Below are 21,336 nucleotides of genomic sequence, written 5' to 3' on the forward strand. Positions count from 1 at the left end.
CACCATAATTCTTGGGAGTATAGTTGCGGAGTTCCCTGGCTTTCAGCCATTTGTCAATAATTATTAAAAAATTCCCTGTTCCTCTTATCCCACGTCGAGACTCCAAAGGTCGACGCTGGTACTGAAGAACAAACAGCTGTCGAGACTGCACGACAGACTTTGGGCCTCGGAAGGCCTCTGGACTCGGCACTGCAAGTAGGGAGAGTGGGGGTGGACGTACTCGCACTCGTTTATTTCCTACATACACTCGCCCGCTGCCATATAATAACATATGGAGAGTACTGCTTTTAAATTCTGCCCCAAGTGCAACCGTAAGTTCCCTTGGGTAGATGAGCATAACACCTGTAACCTCTGTTTGCCTAGGGACCACCCCGGAGCCAATTGCAGAGCGTGTAAACTCTTTAAAGCTAAAACACTTAAAGACCACTCCACCAAACATTGGGCCCATTACGCCAGGCAACTCTAGGCCATGGATGCTGTGGGTTCCTTCATTGATGGCAGCAATGCCGCCGTTTCGGACGGCGGGGGCACTGAAGTGTCGTTAGACACCCAAGCGTGAGCCCCCGACCTCGGAGGACTGTCTGGCGGGGCAGTTATGGGGACCAGACCCAGCGGCATGAGCGCTACCCATACACCTACATCTAAACACACTAACCCCTCCCGAGACTCGACACCCGTGTCGAGCGATCTGCAGAAAAAGGCACAAACAGAGCAGTCCGCAGAATCGGTGTCCTCTGGGCATTCCAGGTCTCGATCGCCTCATGACACACAGGAACCGTCTACAATTGCTAAAGGTGCCACCCTTCCTAAAGTCACAGAGGTATGGTCGTCAGAAGACGAAACCAACCTCCACTCCCGAGCAGCACGTTCAAAGTCGGCTCCGGCAGTTCATTATACGTCTGCCTCCGAGTCTTGACATCCCCCCTCTAAATCTCTAGACCTTACGGAACCCACCTCCGAATCTCGACACCAGGCATCGAAAGATTCAGGGAAGACCAAGGAGTCAGGGAAACATGCCTCCACACATGGTAAGGGGACAAACAGAAAAAAACATCTGAACACCAGGTTCAGAAGGACAAACATAGATCTTCTGATGAAACCAAGACCCCTGACCCTGTCACTAGGCCTAAGGTTGTTACTCCCACTCCAGAGGATATGGGAATGGAAGATAAACCTCAACAAGAGGTGGTCATTCCCAGTTCCATGGCATGGAGCTCTGTAGACATCGATAGAGTGATGAGGAGAATGTCTTTTGGCTAACTTTTACGAGAAGAATCCTGATCACTTTTTGAGCTATCAGAATACCCCTACTACCTCTACTCCTTCTGGATCCAAAGACCCTCAGCCTCCTAGTAAGAGACCTCGTACAGGGGCTCCAGTTCAGGGCCTGATTTCAGACCCACTCACTATTCAACCTTACCATCAGTATGCTGAAGATCCAGACATACAAATACTGGACGACCAGGCATGGGTCGAATATTATGGGGACGATGAGGACCAGGATGAGGAGGAGGAAGACTAGGCAGAGGCCTATAGTCTCGACTCCCCTATTCCAAAAGACCCACCAGTGAATGACTCACCTGTGGATAATCAGCCATTACTAAATGAGGTTTTAGCTAAAGCTGCAGAGCACTTTCAGATAGACACTCAAGGGGCTCAAGAAGAGAGGGACTTTGCAGAGGAAATTATGGGGGATAGGAAATCCGTTTCCCAAGCCATACCAATTCTGAAATCCATTCATCGCAGAATTGATCCCTCCCTCCTCACCTCTAACCTTACCCGGGCAGTCCACCCATGAATAGAGAAATTATTCAGGGCCGCCCCCTCCGACCCACTTTATAAAAGGGGTCAGCTTAAACCCGACTCATTGGTGGTCACAACCACCAGAAAAAGGGCGGGTACACCTCTAGCATCCTCGGAAGCTCCCCCAGACAAGGAGAGCAAAAGGATATATGGGCTAGGAAGGAAAGTGGCTTCCACCTCCGCTTACCAGGCAAGAATTGCTAATACCACCACTCTGCTAGCAAGTTACAATTTGTCACCAATGAGAGCAGGTAGCTGCACTCATGGCCTCCGCACCTGAACCTCTGAAGGGGCAGTTGGCCCAGATTGCGTCTGAAGGGAGATAGGTGTCCGGATGCATTCTCAAGGTGACTTTTGACACAGCAGACAATGCAGGCCGGCTCATCGCAGAGAGCAGTGTCATCAAGAGACACGCTTGGCTAAGGCAGTCAGGGTTTAAACCCGAGACACAAGCCACTCTGATCGACATGCCGATGGAACCAAATGTCTTGTTTGGGAAAGCGGTGGAAGAGACAATCAAAACAGCAAAAGACGAATATGAGACCCTTAAGTCCCTTGGACAGCTAACCAATAAACCCACGAACCAACGAGGGAATAATAATTTTCGTCGCTCCCGCGGCCAAAATTCCCAGAGAGGGTCCAATTACTCCCAAGGGCAAGGTACATCGTGGGGAAACAACCAACAGGCTACCCAGAATTTCGCCAGAAAAGGGGCAGTGGTAGAGGGAGAGGCAGCCCAGCCAGAGGCGGTACGCCTCCCAACAAACAGTGACACTCCGCTCAGGGTCCCTTCCCATGCATCCGCAGTAGGGGGGTGCATTTCCTGCTTCACACACGCATGGGAAGGGATCACATCGGATAGATGGGTGCTGTCCACAGTGTCCACGGGGTACTGCATCGAACTGTTGGAGCGCCCCCGCAACCATCCTCCAAGACAGAAAATACACTCAGTGGAGAACCGAAGACTACTCCTCGAGGAGATAGTCATTCTTCTTGCAAAGGACACGATAGAACTCGTCCCAGGCAACCAGGTAAACAAGGGTGTTTATTCAACTTACTTCCTTGTGCCAAAAAAAATCCAACAATGCGCCCAGTATTAGACTTACGCCCTGCAAACAAATATGTCAAGCATCAAAAACTTTCGCATGACTACCCTCCAAGAAGTAATCCCCCCTACTAAAAAAGGGAGATTGCATGGCAACATTGGACATGAAAGATGCCTATTTTCATATTTACACAGAAGATTCTTGCGCTTCAAGGTAGACAGTCAGCACTACCAGTTCAAGGTGCTGCCCTTCGGTATAGCCTCGGCCCCAAGGTTATTCACCAAGGTACTGGCGGTGGTGGCGGCGCACTTATGCAGAGAGGCAATCCCAGTGTACCCTTACCTGGACGACTGGCTCATCACGGGGGAGACAGCAGTAATTTGCAGATCCAACATCCAAAGTACGATCGACCTCCTCTTCGAATTGGGCTTCTCAATCAACGAGAAAAAATCAAGCGTGGTGCCAAGCACCTCCAAACAGTTCCTAGGAGCTGTTTTAAACACTCAAGAGGAGTTGGCCTTTCCATCAGAGGAAAGAATTTGGAATCTATTACTGCAAATTCCTCAATATCAGTCCGGTCGTCAGATAAGGGTTCGCAAAGCGATGTGTTTGCTAGGCATGATGGCGTCATGTATTTACCTGGTTCCCCACGCGCGCCTGCGGATGCAGGAATGGTTGGCGAAACAGTGATCTCAGGCAAGTGGTCAGTGGGACGATCTAGTAGTTGTTTCACCAACACTAGTACAGAGTCTTCGCTGGTGGACAAGAGAGAATCTTTCAAAGGGGAAACCCTTTTACGATCCAGAAATACAGGCTGTAGTCACTACAGACGCGTCCCTCTCAGGATGGGGAGCACACCTCCTTCACCACACACCGCAGGGCCTCTGGGCTCACACAGTGGCCAAGAATCACATCAACCTGCTAGAGCTTCTGGCAGTCTTCAGAGCGTTCGAACCCCACCTATCGAACCTGTCAGTGCAGATCCTAACGGACAGCACGACAGCAATGTTTTACATAAACAAACAGGGGGGCACTTGTTAGCCAAATCTGTCCAAGCTTGCCCAGAAAATGTGGATATGGGCACTCAGACGGAACATTTACCTGTCATCTCAACGTGTTCCAGGGGATCTCAATTCACTAGCAGACGCTTTGAGCAGAGGCCACCCTCCCGGAAGAACACGAATGGTGTCTACACGAAGAAGTCGTAAGAGACCTCTTCTCACAGTGGGGCTTCCCCACTATAGACCTATTCGCCACAAGCGAAAACAGACAATGCCCAGGATTCGCATCCAGGTTCCCCCAAGCAGGTTCCATGGGGAACGCTCTATGGATGAACTGGTCGGGAATGTTTGCCTACGCTTTTCCACCAACCCCTCGGATGAGGAAGGTGGTCAACAAGATGTACAGGGAATCGGTGACGCTCATCCTAGTTGCTCCCATATGGGCGAGACAACCGTGGTTCCCGGGACCTGTGCAAACCCATCAGACTCCCGTGCTGGCACAACCCACTATCCCAGCACGAAGGCCAAACAGTGCCTCCTCAACCCAGCTCGATGAACTTGGCAGCATGGCTCCTGAAGTCAGTTTGGCCATCTCAATCTACCACAGACATGCATGGATATCCTAAAAAAATCAAGGAAACCAAACACAAGACCGTTACTTTGGTAAATGGAAAAGATTCGTTATTCGGTGCCAGAATAAACAAATCAACCCGATTCATTGCACTCCTTCCAATATTGTCACCTACATGCTCCACCCGGTGGACGCAGGGTTGGTATTTAATTAACTCAAGGTACACCTGGCGGCGCTATCAGCCTACACCACCTCCCTGAACAAAGAGTTGTGGTGGAAAGTGCCAGTGGTTAAAGCCTTTATGGAAGGGTTAAAGAGACTCCACCCTCCAATTTCGAACCCACCGCCAGGAAGGGACCTTAATATGGTGCTTGCTAAACTCATGGGTCCCCCCTTTGAACCTATGCACAAAGCTAGTCTCAAACACCTGACTTATAAGACTGCCTTCTTAGTAGCCATTACATCCATAAGAAGGGTCAGTGAAATTCAGGCTCTGTCAGTGCAGCATCCTTTCTTTACTGTTCATAAGGATAAACTGGTTCTACGAACTCACCCTAGGTTCTCACCCAAGTTCATTTCAAAATTCCATGTTAACCAGTCCATTGAGCTACCGGCCTTCTTCCAAGAACCCAAAAGCTCTTCTGAGGTGAAACTACACACTCTAGATGTGCGAAGAGTGGTCCTCTACTACGTCGACAAGACCAGACCGCTAAGAAAGACAGATCAACTGTTCGTCGTCTCCGTAGCTACAGGCAGAGTAGGAGATCATGTCTCTAAAGGTGCCATCTCTAAATGGATAGTCAAATGTATCCAGCTGTGTTATTCCCTTTCAGAAAAAACACTGCCTTTTACGCCAAGGGCCCACTCTACAAGAGGCACTGGGGCCACTCTGGCTTTCATTGCAAATGTACCCCTTGACACCATTTGCAAAGCAGCTACATGGAGCTCTATTCACACCTTTACTCTGCACTACTGCATTGACACTCATTCCAAGACAGATACTCAAGTGGGACAAGCGGTTCTAAGACATTTATGACCCTTCTCACATCTCACCTCCTTCTAACACTCCTTGCTAATCTATGCACAGCATGTGATCTAAGCAGTTTACACAAGCCTCAGAAGGGATACATTACTCACTGTAATCGTATTCCGAGGGGATTGGGTCATCCGACGTATTCCATATCTATGACAGTAAACACCACAGCTGTGCTGCTTCGGAAAATCTGTCTGCGTCGATGACGTCGATATGCCGTCCTCGAGGGCCTCCGTCGAGCCGACGTCACTGGATGTTATAAGTAGGATGCACGACGCCCGTAGCCTCAGTTCTGTTCTTTCCACGAACGTGTTCACTTCGGAGATCTCAGCACGCCTCGATTCTACTGAATCCTGTTCTTTTGGTTCTTCAAACCTGTTTCTTCATTGAATATTGTATGTCGTCTTTGGGTTCTTCCACCCCGCGGTCTGGGTTTAAGAAGTGTCGGGTGTGCGGGTCCAAGATGTCTCTGACGGACATGCACGACATTTGCCTCTGGTGCCTCGGGGAGGACCATGATACGGATGACTGTGTTGACTGCCAATCGCTCACATCGAAGGCCTTGCAGGAGCGTAAGAAGCCACCGTCGGTCGGTAAGGTGGCCAAGCCCCGGAAGTCGCGTTCCAGTGGTCTTTCCATTGATGATTCGAGGGGCGCGACTCTCTGCATCGTCATCGTGAGTCTGGGGGTTTTCGGTCTGGGAGTCGGTCCCGCCATTCCTCTTCGAGGCACTCCAGGAAGTGCTGTCACAGGTCACCCCCCCCCTTGTCCTCGTCCGAGGACACCGCCCGTCAGCGGGTTGCTTGTCCCAACGAACATTCCACTCCTGAGGAATGGGATTCCTTCCGAAAGGAGATGTTGGCAATTTTTCAATCGCAGGGCTCCGGTCCGTCCGCACCGTCTGAGGACGCCGGCCGTGGGCGTACTAGAGACAATGCTCGTCCGCCTTCGTGCTCGAGCAGTCGTCGTGACTACTAGGCTCCTTCGAGGTCCCGGTCGGACACGGATGGACGCTCTAGGCATGCACGTTCCAGGTCCCGATCCTCGACGCCCTGGAGACCGCAAGAACCTGTGAAGTCTTCGAAGAAGACATAGACTCCTTTGGCGCTGAGGTTATCGACTGACTCTCTCGAGGCTCCGCCTCTGAGGAAGTCGTCGACGCATCAGCGCCCAGGCTGTCGAGTTGATACGCTTGGGGCTGTGCCATCGAGGCCTGTGTTGAAGCTGTCGGTGCCGCGCTCAATGCCGATTCCATCGACGCCTTTCGAGGCGGCTTTGTCGGAGGTTCCCCGTGGTACGGTGGAACCCCCCAGAAAGGCTTTGGCCAAGGCTAAACATGTCTTTGTTCCTTTTTCTGTACCCTCTTTCCGGCCTCTGGATTATATTTCTGAGGTGGATGAGGGATCTGAGGAAGGTGAGGTTCCTGCAGCACAGTTCTCCGGCAGCATGTCGGACCCCGTTCAGGTGCCGACCTCGGTCGCCCAGGACCTTCTGTGGTGGGCCGTCGAAGGCAATCTGATGAGGAGGGCTCCATTTTGGCCCCATTTTGGCTCCATTTCGTCCAGGTGACGATCGTGACGGACGCATCCCTCACGGGATGGGGAGCTCCTGCCAACGAGTTGAGAGTCAGTGGTCGTTGGTCTCCGTCGGAGTCCAGACTCCATATCAATCTGTTGGAGCTGCGTGCTAATTCTGACGGACAACGCAGTGGCCATGCACTACCTCAACAAAAAGGGGGGGCAGGGTCACTTCCTCTGTGCAGGGAGGCGATGCAGCTCGGGTTCTGGGCCATACAGCAGGAAGTTTCGATCTCGGCAGTTCATCTGGCCAGAGACGAAAACGAGACAGCGGATGCTCTGAGCAGGCAGAACGCGATCTCTCACGTGTGGGAGCTGGCTCAGGAGATTCTCCTGGAGATCTTCGCCCTTTGGGGGACCCCTCAAGTGGATCTCTTCGCCTCCAGTGTCAACCGGAAGTGCGAAAGGTTCTGCTCGCGGAAATTTCCTCCAAAAGGAGCCTTAGGAGACACGTTTGTGGTGGAGTGGTCCTTCCCACTGCTGTACGCGTTTCCTCCAGTCCCCGTCATCCCGCAAGTGCTGCGGAGGCTACGGAGGTTTGGTTCCTGGATGATCCTCATTGCCCGGCATGGGCCCGGAGGACGTGGTACCCGGACCTTCTCAACTTGTCAATTTGCCCTCCACGTCGTCTTCCCTACCGACACAATCGGCTCTCACGGGAGGGGGGGTCAGGTTCTCCTTCCAGAGGTCAGGTCCCTCAACCTTCACGCTTGGCTTCTGAAAGGTTGAGGTATAAGGATTGGGACCTCCCTGAAGACGTGATGAAGGTGTTGCTTTCAGCCAATATATAAAGGGGATTTCCAAAATACCACCTAGGTGGTAGCTCTATCTTTTTCTGGGAAGTAGAGACTGATTAAACAAGAGATAGATAGCTTAAGTTTACACAACAGTTATAATCATTAAACATCAACTGTTAATTAAGACACATTAAGTATTTAATAAAGACATAAAAAATTACAAGTTCGTAATAAATCACTTGATAAAACACTCTAAAAACAGCGACAAATCGTAACCTAATAGGTAGGATTAACATCAATGTAAATCTGATTGATAGTAATGCAGAGTATCTAACATTTAAATCTCTGATCTAATATTGTCCTTCTCTCGACATTTCTCATCTCGATATGGTGGTATAATTAACCATAGAGTTGTCTCGACATGTTTCTGTTCTAAGTCAGTTAATGCAGAACTTTCATCAGGAGTATTGTCACTTAGTAATGCTAAACGATTTTATTAAACACTGGTGCAACTTCTTCACGCCAGCCCGCTCAATACAACCTCGCAGGATAAACCATCATATTGTGGAAGTACTGATAGGGGTAATTAGATTGCCCCTGGGTCAGTTTTTCGAGGGGGCACACTGCAGTCCCCCCTCGTCGAGTTTCTGGCTGGTGGCAGTGTTTACCATGCGAAATATTCCACCGGAATATTTCCTATGGGATTTTCCCATTCATTTTAAACACACCACTTTTTGGTGCAATGTTAAAGATACCGCCGGGTTATTTATTTAATATTTATTCCCCGGTTGGGTCTTTTTGCCAGGACTTGGTTTTAAAATGGCGTTTGTGTTCGCCTCTGTAACTCCAACCCAAATCGAGCCCTTTGTTCCACTTTTTGGCGGACTTCTCCACAGAAACCTCCAAAAGTGGTGCCCCTCTGTCTGGGTCTACAGGATGTGTGGGAGGGGGGGGTTTAGGCACCCTGGACTGAGTTGCCTCGGCAACTCAAGTCGCACTCTTGTGTGATTGACCCAGTGGTGAGCTGTCCGGCTCTCCACTTAGCATGTTTGAGTGACAGCTAGGACTAATGAATGGGGGTTTCCTGCATAAAAGCAGGTCTTTGGGGACTGTAACTTCAGAAGTCGCCACAGGACCAAAGAATCCGAAGAGGGAGAAGCTTAGCCAACCTGCAACGACGACCCCACCGGTGGAGCCCTGTTGAACCGTCTCACCACTTCCCAACGACAGAGAAGATCTTCATCCCGGAGAGTCTTCTTCCTCTGAAATGGTGGGGATAACCAGTTCGCCCTCTTTTTTGCCTTCCTGGATCATCTCATGGTCGAATCGCCCGTTCCAAGCACCCCGGCGGCCGGATAGCCATGCTTCACCACTACCGCGAATAAAAGGGTAGTACCTTTTTAACCGGGAAACTCTGCGGCTGGTTTCTTCCCTGGCAGTGCAACGACCTCCAGCTTTCCTCCACGTCGAGAACTTCTCTTCCCCTAGATGAGGCACCGACTTGCACCCGCTGCCAGGAACAACTGCCCCTGCTGGAGCTTTCTCACCATTCCAGGTACTGAGTCCCGCCTGGTCTCCTTTGCAACAGACTGTTCAAGGTGTCCCGTAAATCCTTGACTTTCTATCCTGGGGTGACTTGGGACCTACTAACTAACTTTTCCTGACGTGATCCAACCCTCTTTGAACTCTTTGCAAAGACTCTTTAAAAGTACTATTCAACTGTGTGATCTTGGACACATTCCACCTTGCTCTCTCCAAGAGTGGGCCTGGCCTATGACTTTCTTGCTCCTCAGGAGAATCTGCCTTTTCTGACTTGCTTTCGTTCTCCTAAAGTGTTGGTATCGTGTATGTTCCTAATTCTGCCTTTTTCCCTCGCTTTTTAAGTAACTTATTGGAGTGCCATCTTAGGTTAAGCGCTCACCCGTCTGAAAATAAGTGGTGTCTTAACTAAGACTTGTTCAATAGGTGATCAGGGATGTATATATATTAATAGTTACTGTGTTTGAACTTGCTTGCCATATTAGTTTTAGTGTATTTTACAAAGTGTGTTTTTAAATAAATAATTATATACTTTTATACCCAAGCTCTAGTCAGTGTTTGCTTGTGCTACTGTATTTTGGTACCTATCTTGTATACTCTATATACTGTCTAACTCTTCTTGAGGGAAGTCTGGCTGCTCAGCCACAGCTACCAGGTAAATCTGGGTGGTGCAGACTGCTACCAATTGGGTTTACTGCCAACACCTGTAGTCTTAAGCCTTTTGCAGTGGTCCCTAAGGGAACTGCACAGGTTTCTGCCTAACACATGACCTCCGAGGAGGTAACCGGTTATGGGGGGGAAATGTTTCGGGGATCAAGGGAGGGAGGGCTGCTTCAGTCTAAGGTTGGCAAACATCGGGAGCTGTCCTTTAGAGCCTCGATGGGTTGGACGCCTGTGATTCAAACCTGGACCTCCCCCGCATGGGCACAGATCGTTTTAATCCGCTGTTGCCATCCAGCGAAGGGACGGTGGCTGCCTGGCCACTCCGGGGAACTGTTGAGCATAGTGTAAGAAAGGGTCCCAGATGTTGTGAAACTTACTCCTGTTCCCAAAGCGGATTGCAGTGATCTTTTTGGCTGCTACGATATCCGAGCACTTTGCCCACCACATGGTGGTCGCCGGGCCCTTTGGGTGTTTCCATAGTCTTGCTATTGAGATTTTTGCAGCTGTAAGCAGGTGTGTGCACAGGTCTGCCAGGTGGCCGGACATCGGGAATTGACCCCCTCAAGTGTCACCCAGCAGAACTATGCCCGGGTCCCATGGTATTGATAGGCCGGTGATTAGCTTGATCTGTTCCAGGACCTCTCTCCAGGAACAGGCCGATTTCGGACATGACCACAGGAGATGGATCAGCGTCCCCATGTCTGCGCAGCCTCTCCAGCATTACGGTGGGATGTCTGGGTTACACTTGTGTAGGATCTCCAGGGTCAAATACCATCTATAGCAGACCTTGATTGCTCCATCCTTGTTCGGGATACACTTAGAACTCTTGTGGGCTCTCGTCCAGATGTGGTTCCAGGTGTCCTCGTCTAGTTCTCTGCCTATGCCTCGCTCCCATCGAGTCATTTAGGGCTCTTTCGAGTCGGGGTTCCCCCTTTCCAGCAGTCTGTACAAGGTTGAAATTTTCCCTTTAGATGGAGTCGCCGTCAGTGTGCGCTCCAATGCTGTGAGGTCCCTGCTTCCATGCGTTCTCAACGGTTCGTGGGACAGCCAGTGTCGAAGCTGGGCGTAGCGGAATCGTTCGGTCTCCGGCACCTGAAACTTCTCCTTGCAACCCTCGAACGTGAGTGGCGTACCTTCCGTGAAGAATTCCGCCATGTGCTTCAGCCAACCCACTTTCCACCTGTTGAAGTTGTTCGGCTGCAGCCCTGGGGTGAAGTCGGGGTTCTCCCAAACCAGGGACAGCGGGCCCACCGTATTCCTGCATCTCCATTTCCGGGCTGCCCTCTTCCAGCATTCCACCGTGTTCCTGGTCGCTATGAGGGTGCCGGTAATCGTAGGGTTTCTGGGCCAAGCGATGTGCGGGAGGTCATCCAGCTGGACTATTCTTACAGGTTTCAGTGATAGTTGCGCTATGGCTGAACCCTTTTTCTTTCTCGTGCTGCCGGACCATTCTCTACCTTGTCTGTTCCAAAGTTGGACATTATCACCATAGGACTCTCCAGGACACTTCTCTTTTATAGATTGCCATGCACCCACCCTTCTCCCCAATGGCAGTTTCCCTCTCCAGCACACATTTCAATCCCCACCCTCTCCAAAGCTACCCAGATATCATTCCGTGACACACTCCAGCCACAGTTGTGAAGGCCTCCTTGTTCCTATCTTCTTGACCCATCATCTTAGAAAAGGGCATGCCACACCCTGGTTCCTATCCAAACCGGTCATTAAAGGATTGCAGGGGAACTGTACCCCCAACAGTGTATGGGTTCTACAGAGTGTTGTGCATGATATCTTCCAGTCACAAAAGGTTTAGCCTGCAGGTAAATATTACATGCAGCAAAAGCCTTATGGTTAGCTGAGCAGACATTAATATTGTATCTCGGGAGATGTTACCCCTGTTTTGCATGCATGTTACATTGCAGAACTGTCAACAGTGGGATCCTCTTTCTTATTTTCGATGATAATTCTTGTGTAACTGAAGGGGCATATACGCATTCTTACATAAAGCAATGCCGTTAATATTTCTATGATTGCTTAAGAGCCCTCTGAGCTCAATTATTACTCAATATTCAACAGTCCTAGTCGAAGGCATCATAGGTTTAGTGTTAATTAAATGTGTCTGACTGGATAGCACAAAGAATAGTTAGAAGACAGGTACCAAGTATATACAACCGGTGCAGTGGCAGTTAAGAGTGGCCACACTGCATCTGCAAAAGACCACTAACCTGAAGTAGAGCATGAGGATAGTTCACATAGTCCTGATTCAATCCCTTGGTTCCCTGAGTTTTAGGCATAGTGTAATTTAGCATGGGGAATATAGTAACATTGGGCATGCTCAACATTAACCAGCTTGAGGCCAATAACCTATTTTACATGCATCACATAGGTTTTCCATTGGCCGTTGGTTTTTAGTGACTATCGTTTGTCAACCTCACCAACGCTCTGAGGCTCTTCACTACAGTACAACTGAATAAATATGTATCCTGTTGATTTAAATGGATTGCTTTTCTGAATCCATATAATTTTGGAATCAACAACTAAAAGGCAAACCTTGAAGCTTAAAGCAACAGCTTTACTAAAATGTTGCATATGTTTTAGAAAGGATGGCTAGAATTAAGACCATTGGCTTGCTGATATGTTTTACAGTCTGTAAAATAAATAGACTCTGCATGTTCTTCGGCTCGCAGCAATTCTGAGCTTGGTGGGTTTGGGTGATAAGTTGTGTTGGCATCCAGACATTGCCTCAAGCAGAGAGTTAGCAAAGCGCCTTTGCTCCTGGTCGCAATCATAAGACTGTCACTAGTTGCAGGGAACTAGTAGGGCATCAGGGATGTTTAGTTTTGCTCCACCCAAGAATAATCTACTTTTCTGAGGCAAATAAGGGTCCTCTCTTTGCCTCTCTAGAAGCATGTCTGGGTTTACATAGAAACTAAAGCCCCAGATTAAATAGTTTACTGTAACTAATTAGCAGAAAGAATTGCAAGACTTGGGTTTTGTTCGGTGGAGGTCTCTCTGGATTGGTCGCTAGGGGCGGAATCTGGGCACAAACCTTTTTAATATAATATCTTTAGTAAGGACTATACGTTTTGAAGCAATGCCTTGATATTAGCCTCTGAATTTATATGTTCTAATCTTGTTGTTTTCAGTTTTCAATGCTAGCAGAAGCTGTCTCTCAGGAACGTCACGAAATAAAGGCCAGAGAGAAAGCGCAAGAAAATGTAAGTACAAAGTTACAGTCATAAGGTTCATTTTTAGCAGATTTCTGTTCTTCTGTGTGTTTCATGAATTGTTTCTTTTTAGACCCTCAACAAAATGAAGAGAGGCCTACGGTCCAAGATGGAGAAGGAAATCCGTGAACTACAGGAGATAATCACAAAGAATGACGATGATGCTTTCTTCCGTGAGCTAGAGGCTGAACGACTGAAGCGAAGACTCCAGATGGCGTCATTTCAGTACAGCAAAAGTCATCTCCTGTAATATAGGAGTTGCATTTACGGACTTAGTAAGAGTACACAGGAAAAGGCCTCGGCAAGAGGAATTGGCTATTCCAATTTTATTGGGAGTGCTAATGCACAGCGGGTATAATGTTTGTGGCATTGTCACAATTCATCAGGCTGGTCCCCTGGAGGGAGCAGTCAGTACTCTGGTGATGGAGACAAGTTTGAGCAGAGCCACTATTCTTAACTACTCCTAAACATTATACAAATCTGAATTGGTTTAACACATTTCAGCGGAAGGACAAAGGTGATAAAGGGGAAAGACACTAATGCAGTTGCTGTCAAAGTACAGCTTCCATCACACTTCATGAACAGACTTCTATCCGGGCAGAGTTAAAGTGTACAGACTGGTTCAGTCGAGAAAGACGTTTTATGCCAAAGATGTGGTATAATGCTGCTTTTTAGAAACACTATGAAATCTAAATATTGGAACTTGTAACAGGTGGAAGGCCCACTTCACCGCCCTCAAGATTACAGCACAAACAAATCAACAAAAATAAAAGGTCCCTAGTGTCTGCATTTGAGGGGGTTATTTTATAATGTTGCATGTTTAACAAGTGTGTGCATGGATAACGTTTCAATACACTCATTAACTACTGTTTTGCAAACAGTGCATTTGTCGCCTTGTAGGTTCACTTAAGGAGAAGAGTAACTGAAGTCCACAACCTTTGCATCAACAAACATTTAAGTTTCTAAAGTTCTGGTTCCTTGAAAGTCATTTTGGGGTGAGGGAGAGGAGAAATCGAAATAATGAAACCTATGTACAGTCCATGAAAAGGGGTTTCATGTATGAAGCAATTTGACTGTATTCCTTACCATAGTTGCATGGATGTGATGTGTGACACTCGACGTTCTGGCAGGGAACCAACTAGGAACAACTCGCATAGCAGAACTAGTATATTATTTGAAAATGAACTTGCCGATCTTGCCATCACCCCAAGAGTCTGCAAATATCTCCTCCAACAATGGGGAACACATCTGTAATGTTTGCTATAGGTAGAGTGATGCTATCTGTTGATTACCTTTGAGCAGCTGCAATAAACTTAGTCCAACACCTTTTAACTGGACTAGTGAGACCGCTGCACCACTTGACTTTATATAAAAAAAAAATGCAACGAGTCTTGGAATTCTTGAATACTATGCATCTATTGAAGGATAAGGTGTTGGCAAAGGAGGTTTCTTAGCCTTCCAATCGCAAATCCTGTCAGGATTTGGTAATGTGAATCTAAATTGGTATATAAAAGGAGACGTTCAGGAGGAACCCCAACATAGCCTCCATTTGGACAATTCTCTTGAGCTTGCACTTATTGGTCATTGAACAAGCTGAAAAACTCTTCACTTTATGAGGTGTTAGCATGCTGGAGGGTAAAGTACGCTATCATGGCCATTTAAGTAAAGCTGCTGCTTCGTTTCAGAAAGTCACTTTATGTAACTGAATGTTATAATATTTGAATTTAAAACTGCATGTGATTTTAGAGTGTTGCCAATTTTATTGCAAAGTTTGCCAAAATGTTTGAAGACTATATTGAAAGTATAAGTTGCCTTTATGGAGGAAAGCCAAACAATCTTGCATGGGGGCAAATGGTCACAAAAATGATAAAGCATTGTTCCTGTATTGCACTAGTTGAGTGTGGGGTGCCTGGCGTTGTGCCGTGTAGAGGTGAGGAAGAAGGCACGTTCATGGCTCATGTCTAGCACATTACATGAGACATTGGCAATTGTGACATCAACTGCTCAAGGCCGGTAGTTTCTAGAATCTATTGAAGAATTTATGAGTTTATTTTTATGGCTTTATGAAAGTCTGGGTATTTACCTGAAATAACAGGTGTTGCTATTAATGATTAGCATCCATGGAGGTGCCGTCAAACAATAATGCTTGGAACGCGGGCTGTATTCATTAAGGAAAGCCTGCTTTCAGAGCATTTTCATTGGTGTCGGTGGTGCTTTCCTTTATTCCCCACACCCCCTTCACCTTAGCATCTGTGTAGCTCCCTACATGGGTGCTAATGGTGTCTTTATTTTTTCTTCAATGAAATAACAAAACTTAATTTATCCTGCAGCTGCATCGCACAGCACTGTTGTCCAGGCAGTCCCTCTTCAATGTTGATGACGTTAGTCATCAACATTGAAAACAGACTTCCTGGCTGACAGCACTGCACAGTATCAGGCCGCAGGATAAAGGTATGTTTCTTTAACTACACGCGTGCTACTGGCGATATTACACCAGGTGGCGGGCTGACCATATCTATAACGGCACAGCTGCCCGCGTTAAAGGACTCTCTTTTCGCTCACCTTAACTTGGGCGGCGGGCCGGTACCGACAGGAGTAGCAAGCAGCATTGTGTAATATTGCCTCATTAGAAAAGAGAACAAAAAGCTGTATTTGGCAGCAGAAAACGTTATTCTCAGATCTCGGACATATCCAACTTCCCTGTGTGATTCTAGAAATCAATTCAAATGATATCTCTATTTTGGAATCCAACTTCAGCCATACGTGTGTGTGATAATTGACCACCAGGTTGAACTTTGTTTCCTTCTGTAGTCTGTATTGCCATGCCATCCCCATTTTTAGTTTTTTTTCAACAAGCTTATAAATCAGGCAGAAAATGTTGTTGCGGTTGATGTCATGCAATTAAAGCACTAGTACTTTCTAGCATTAACATGCTGCCCCATAAAAATATATTTTAGGTTTCTTTCAAATTAGTGTTGTATATATTTACCTACTTTACAATCACTGATCTGCAACATTTAAAAAGTCACTTAATTTGGTTGTTGCAGCCCGTTAAAACAGTGAACCAAGCATAAAGCATGGACCTAACATTAATGGAGTGTGCCTGTTGTAAATCCACAGGGCACGACCTAGAGAAATATTTTGAAAAAATGGATGAGCAACACCAAAACTTGCCTCTGTCCTTTTTTGCAGGGACGCTAGGTTGGAAACAATAGGTATGCTCAACACAGCCAGATTGAGGATCACATGGCAACCTGCAAAATACTAATTCTGAAATGTTGAGTTGGGGAACCCGGTCTACAGTGAGCTCCCAAAGGAGTCATGGAAAGTTATCTCAAATTTATTTGGTTTGTTTCTTTTTTTATAAAATAAAAAAAAAATGGACTTGTTGTTCTTTGCTATTTATAGTCCTGAATGAGCCCATAGCTTACATGGTCTTGATACTACCGTATGCAGTAACTGTTTGATGCATCAAAGATTCATTCCTCAGTGAGAATGTAATTCTTTCATAAATGGCAATAGGCTTTTTGGTTGCACTTTTTCTTAATTTAATCGTATTTGATGTTGCCTGTTTCGGCTTCAAACCTTTTGAAAATGGTATGCTTGCGTTACAGCTTGCTTCCATTCCCAGCTTTTCACAACTTTGGCAGTTTGTGACTGAACTGTTAACTGCTTTATCAGTTTCAAAATAACACAAGCCATGGGGTGAAAAGGTCAATTCTTGGTTCCCCTGGTCATGCCACCTTTACTTTAAAATAGAAAGGACTCCGTAACTCTGCGCCAAACCTTTCAAACTTGATTAGATTTAATTGTATAAAAAGCTTTTAGGTTTGATCCAAATTGGTTATATTATTTTTTATAACAAGCCCTTGAGACACGTGGTTCGGCTTAACAAAGCCTTTTTCAAATCCGGACTGCCGAAAGAAACAGGTTTTTAACCAATATCATAGTATTTCATCATTTCCAGATTGCACAAAATATTTTCACTCAATGTGATTGTTGACTTATTTGCCTTGGGCTTAATCGCAAACTTTCTTCCTTGAGGCTCCTAGTCTCTCGCGTTGGCTAAAGGCTCGTTGTTTAACGGAGTCTTTTCTATTTTCAATGTAACTTTCAACGGCTTAGGCTTTATACCGTTGACTCTGTGGAATTGCGACAATTTAAGGTAATCATACTAATGACTAGGTTTTGGAGTTGTCTAAAATAAAAGGGAGAATAAGGAGTCACCCATAGGACTAGCTGGACTATAAAAAGCCAAACCTCTTTATATAATCCACCTTTACTTTAGCTGCATGGTTTGAAGTCCTGTTATGAAACTGAGTAGCAATAGAACTAATCACCTTTTTTTAATTTGAATGTGCCATTGTAGTGTCTTACTTCTCGGATATATTCTAGACTAGTGTCAGTCGTTCTTGCATCCTTAGTGTCCTGTAACCAACATCCATACTTACGGGATGTACAAGCCAAAGGCCTGTTCTTAGAAGCACAAGACTGGCTGGCTTAGCTAATGCACTCATCTTCTGGCCTCTCAATCCATCCAGTTGTATTAATCTGTTTCTTCTCCGTACAAATATCCTTTCATTTTGCCACATCATATAAATGCTGTAATTAATTTAGGACTGTGCTCCAGATCTCGTAGCAGGATCAGGCAGAGGTTTCTTATAGCAAAGCACTAAATGGTTTTTGTTAATTGAATTGCCAGGAAGAGAAAAAAAGAGAATGTATTATTCCATTATTTCATCCCGACCCTAGTCCCTCATCAGATATTCATCTATTCTAGCCTGTATTCTTTGAGCTTTGACTGTAAACATCTTCCCTTGCTGTTTCGGACAGAACAGAATTGCAGAAATTATTTCAAGAGGGATACTTCATCCGTTAAAAAGAGCAGCCTTCTTTGAGTTATCTTTTCTTACAGCGATGGAATCTTAACAAGTTGGCAGAGGGTAATGCCAACTTCATTGTTCTATCTGCACTGATCCTTCTTGATGCACCTGTTTTTAAAGAATAAAAGTGCTTATTCAGGTCGATTCTAGAGCAGGCATCCTCTGTCGGTGCTGCATGCACTTTCTGCACCTGGTTAGTCCAGTAGGAGTAATAAACTCTAGCCCAAACCAGAAGAGTATAAAGTCAGTACACGAATATGGGAAAAGCCTAACCTCTCTGACATTACTTAAGCTTCTCAAATGTTCATAACTTTACAACTTCTCAAGTAGTGTCTTTTGTGTTCTCTTTTCTGCCTACTCCTCAAGTGTTGCATCAGTGGTACTGGATAAGGACCCATTTTCTAAACTTACTGTGAAGGAGCGTGAAGGTAAGCACTACATAGGGAGGTCTAACATTCTTACGTTTCAACTGTGTCTGCAAAATTTCAAACCTAATTCCTTGAGTAAAATGCTGTCTCCTGAAATGTCATATTTGCCCACAGAATCTTAAATTGTAGAGCTCTGTGGCGTATCAAATGCTTCTTACTTCCTGTGACCAGGCTGAAATCATAGCAAGAATCACGCAGATTGGTACATGTTGCATGGTGCTATATGGCACAGCATTGGCCGATTTCTTCATAACTAACTTGTTGCACAAGAGCTGGATTTATCATTTAATAATGAGGTGCTAACCTACACATGAAGGTTTGACAAAGGGCAGAACTGGGGAGACATTGTCAAAAAGTCAGTGTCACAAAACTTCCAATGTGTCCTTTTATGCAGTTAGAGACGGATCTAGCTAAACCTTCCAGAGTTTCTCTGGAAAGGGATTCGGTTCGATAGTCCTACCATCAACCATAGATATAAGGTAGGATGATATCTATCTTATTTTCTTCTTCAATACAGTGAACAGTATCAAGGATATAATGAAAATGGTTCCATGTGATATAATTGCGGCAAAAATTGCTGTGGTAACAAAATATCGCGGCAAAAATGCCTCTACAACCCCCAGACCCATTATACCATTTAAGCGAGCAGGGGACACCCCCGCAACCCCGCTCCCCTTAAATGGTATGATGGGGCATACTTTTACCGGGTCAAACGGCGGCATTTTTGCCGCAATATTTTTTTTACCGTGACATTTTGTGCCACGATTATATTACCTGATACCATGAAAATCTGACTACATACCTCAAATGCAAATTCCATTAGTCGGAGAAGCAGATCAACCCTTTATAGCTAAGACTGTTATCCTGCCTCTAAAGGCCTTCCTACTGAAGGCGAAAGCATAAAGTCACGATCTGCACAAAGAATACCACAGTAATGTTTGACATCAACAAACCAGGGTCTCTCTCGTTACCAAGTACTGTCTGTTGGGGAAGGAACTGCAGTCCTTTGCAAGAGAGAAACACCCTTCGCAGCTACTTGTTTTCCATGGGTCCTCAGTCAGAACACAGAAAGACTGAGTAAGCTTTATTCAACCATGAATGGCCCATTAATCTGAATACAATTACGTCTAACGTTTTGTCAGGAGGGGGTTGACAATCGAGCTATGTGCAACTGAAGAAACTAGTCAAAGGCCCACATATGCTACTTGGTTTGGTAGCTCCATGTCCTCTGGAGTACATTATCATTCAGTAGAGCAACATTTTCTGTATACCTTCCCCCCAATAACTCTTCTATCCAAGGTTTTATTAAACCTGGGAGTAGTCTCTGCTTGCAGAGTGATACCACACTGTTTCTTGAGCCAGGCATGGTTTTCAAACTTGTGCCACATCAAGGACCAACTTTATTGGCCTCCTGCTTGTTGAAGACTTGTCCTATGTAAACCGTCAGATAATTCATCCCTTCTAACATTCACTGACCTTGAGTGTTTTGAGTGCTACAAACTACCGTGGATTCCTGCCAGTCCTCTCTGCTTTAGCCATATTTGCATCTTGGGCAACCTTTGCATATTGCACTTACCTCCTCAGCCAATTTCCAAACCTACTCCAAGTCCATCACAAACCACATCTGCTGTGGAATCTCAATGTTCTTATCATTTTAGAGGATATAGAGGGATCCCTTCAAGCTCACGCCATAGACTCAGCCACATACAGTGTGGCTGCAAGCCTTGCAGCAAATAACATTTAAAATACTTTAATGACTTTAATTAGTAGATTTTGCAAAATAGGCCAGGAGACGAGAAATAGCCAATTAGCTTTGAAACCGGTATTTAGTACGGGAGAAGTTTGGGATAATTGTATTTGCTTGTGTAGTGGTATTTCATTAAAAAAAAATCTGCAGTTCTAAAGAAGTTGTGATAGAGGGGGCTGGGGCGGAAGCAAATGAGTTTCAGGTTGGGGCCCTGGTATAGTAGGGGGGTAGCCAAAGGGGTCAGAGACTGCGTACATTTGATAAAGAGCAGTGCTCTTGCGTTTTTATCATTATTGCCTTAAAGTAATAACTTTTAACGTTTTTACTCCATAATCACTTTCACCAATCCAGGTATGGTCTGATTACTTGGGAAAGTAACCACATTTTAATATAAATATTGCTATGAATGTAGTTTGGTATTGTTATGTTTTATAAATTCTCTATGAGAGAAGTAAAACTATGAAAATATCACTGAAAGCTTCCAACTCATGCAATGATTGCTTTCCTAACGAATGCATTTGTCTTGTTTTTTTTAAATGTTTCGTATGTAAAATATTTAAGTTGCAATAATATTGTGCTCTGTTGACTAATACATTCTCAAAAATGGAAGCTTTGACTCCATTTGTTTTGTATATATTTTCCTTGGATTAAGTGTTTTAACGATATGCATTAAATGTTTTAATACTAATTAAACTTGTGTTGAAGGCTTCTGTGATTGTAAAAAAAGTAAAGGTGTTGACTGAAAAACACAGTTGTAAATAGGGGTTTCGAAAATCATATCCATCTAATCGGTTATTAATTCTTTGTGGTGCACCTGGCTCCTTCATAATTCCAATTTGTAGAAACCTTTCAGCATGGCAAGAGTGCTGGAAACTCGTTTGCATGTATATATTTCTAGATATGTATGATTTATTGAGAGCAAACCTACCCTCCAAGGGGCCCTGTGGCTCTAGCATGAGAGGACAAAAGCAGAGTCATTCTAATGGCGTCCAGCTAACTAAGGTAGAAACGCAAATGTCTCTTACCTTTTTAAAAGCACAAGTAAAAAAACTGAATCCGCCTGTAATTAGCTTATTGAAGTGAG

The 21,336-nt window shown here is 45.7% G+C and overlaps 1 protein-coding gene across 3 annotated transcripts in view; it reads left to right on the forward strand.

The window, feature by feature from the left end:
- CEP95 (centrosomal protein 95) overlaps positions 1-20,945 on the forward strand; it is a 1,206,983-nt gene extending 1,186,038 nt beyond the window's left edge. For all 3 annotated transcript variants that reach the window (XM_069655013.1, XM_069655014.1, XM_069655015.1), the window contains 2 exons: positions 13,114-13,185; positions 13,268-20,945. In XM_069655013.1, coding sequence (XP_069511114.1) covers positions 13,114-13,185; positions 13,268-13,444 — 249 coding nt within the window. In that variant the 3' untranslated portion in view covers positions 13,445-20,945. The remainder of the gene's footprint in view (positions 1-13,113; positions 13,186-13,267) is intronic.
- The last annotated feature ends 391 nt before the right edge of the window (positions 20,946-21,336 follow it).

The sequence above is a fragment of the Ambystoma mexicanum genome, chromosome 3q, assembly GCF_040938575.1.
Source record: "Ambystoma mexicanum isolate Mex_15411 chromosome 3q, UKY_AmexF1_1, whole genome shotgun sequence".
Taxonomy (NCBI): domain Eukaryota; kingdom Metazoa; phylum Chordata; class Amphibia; order Caudata; family Ambystomatidae; genus Ambystoma; species Ambystoma mexicanum.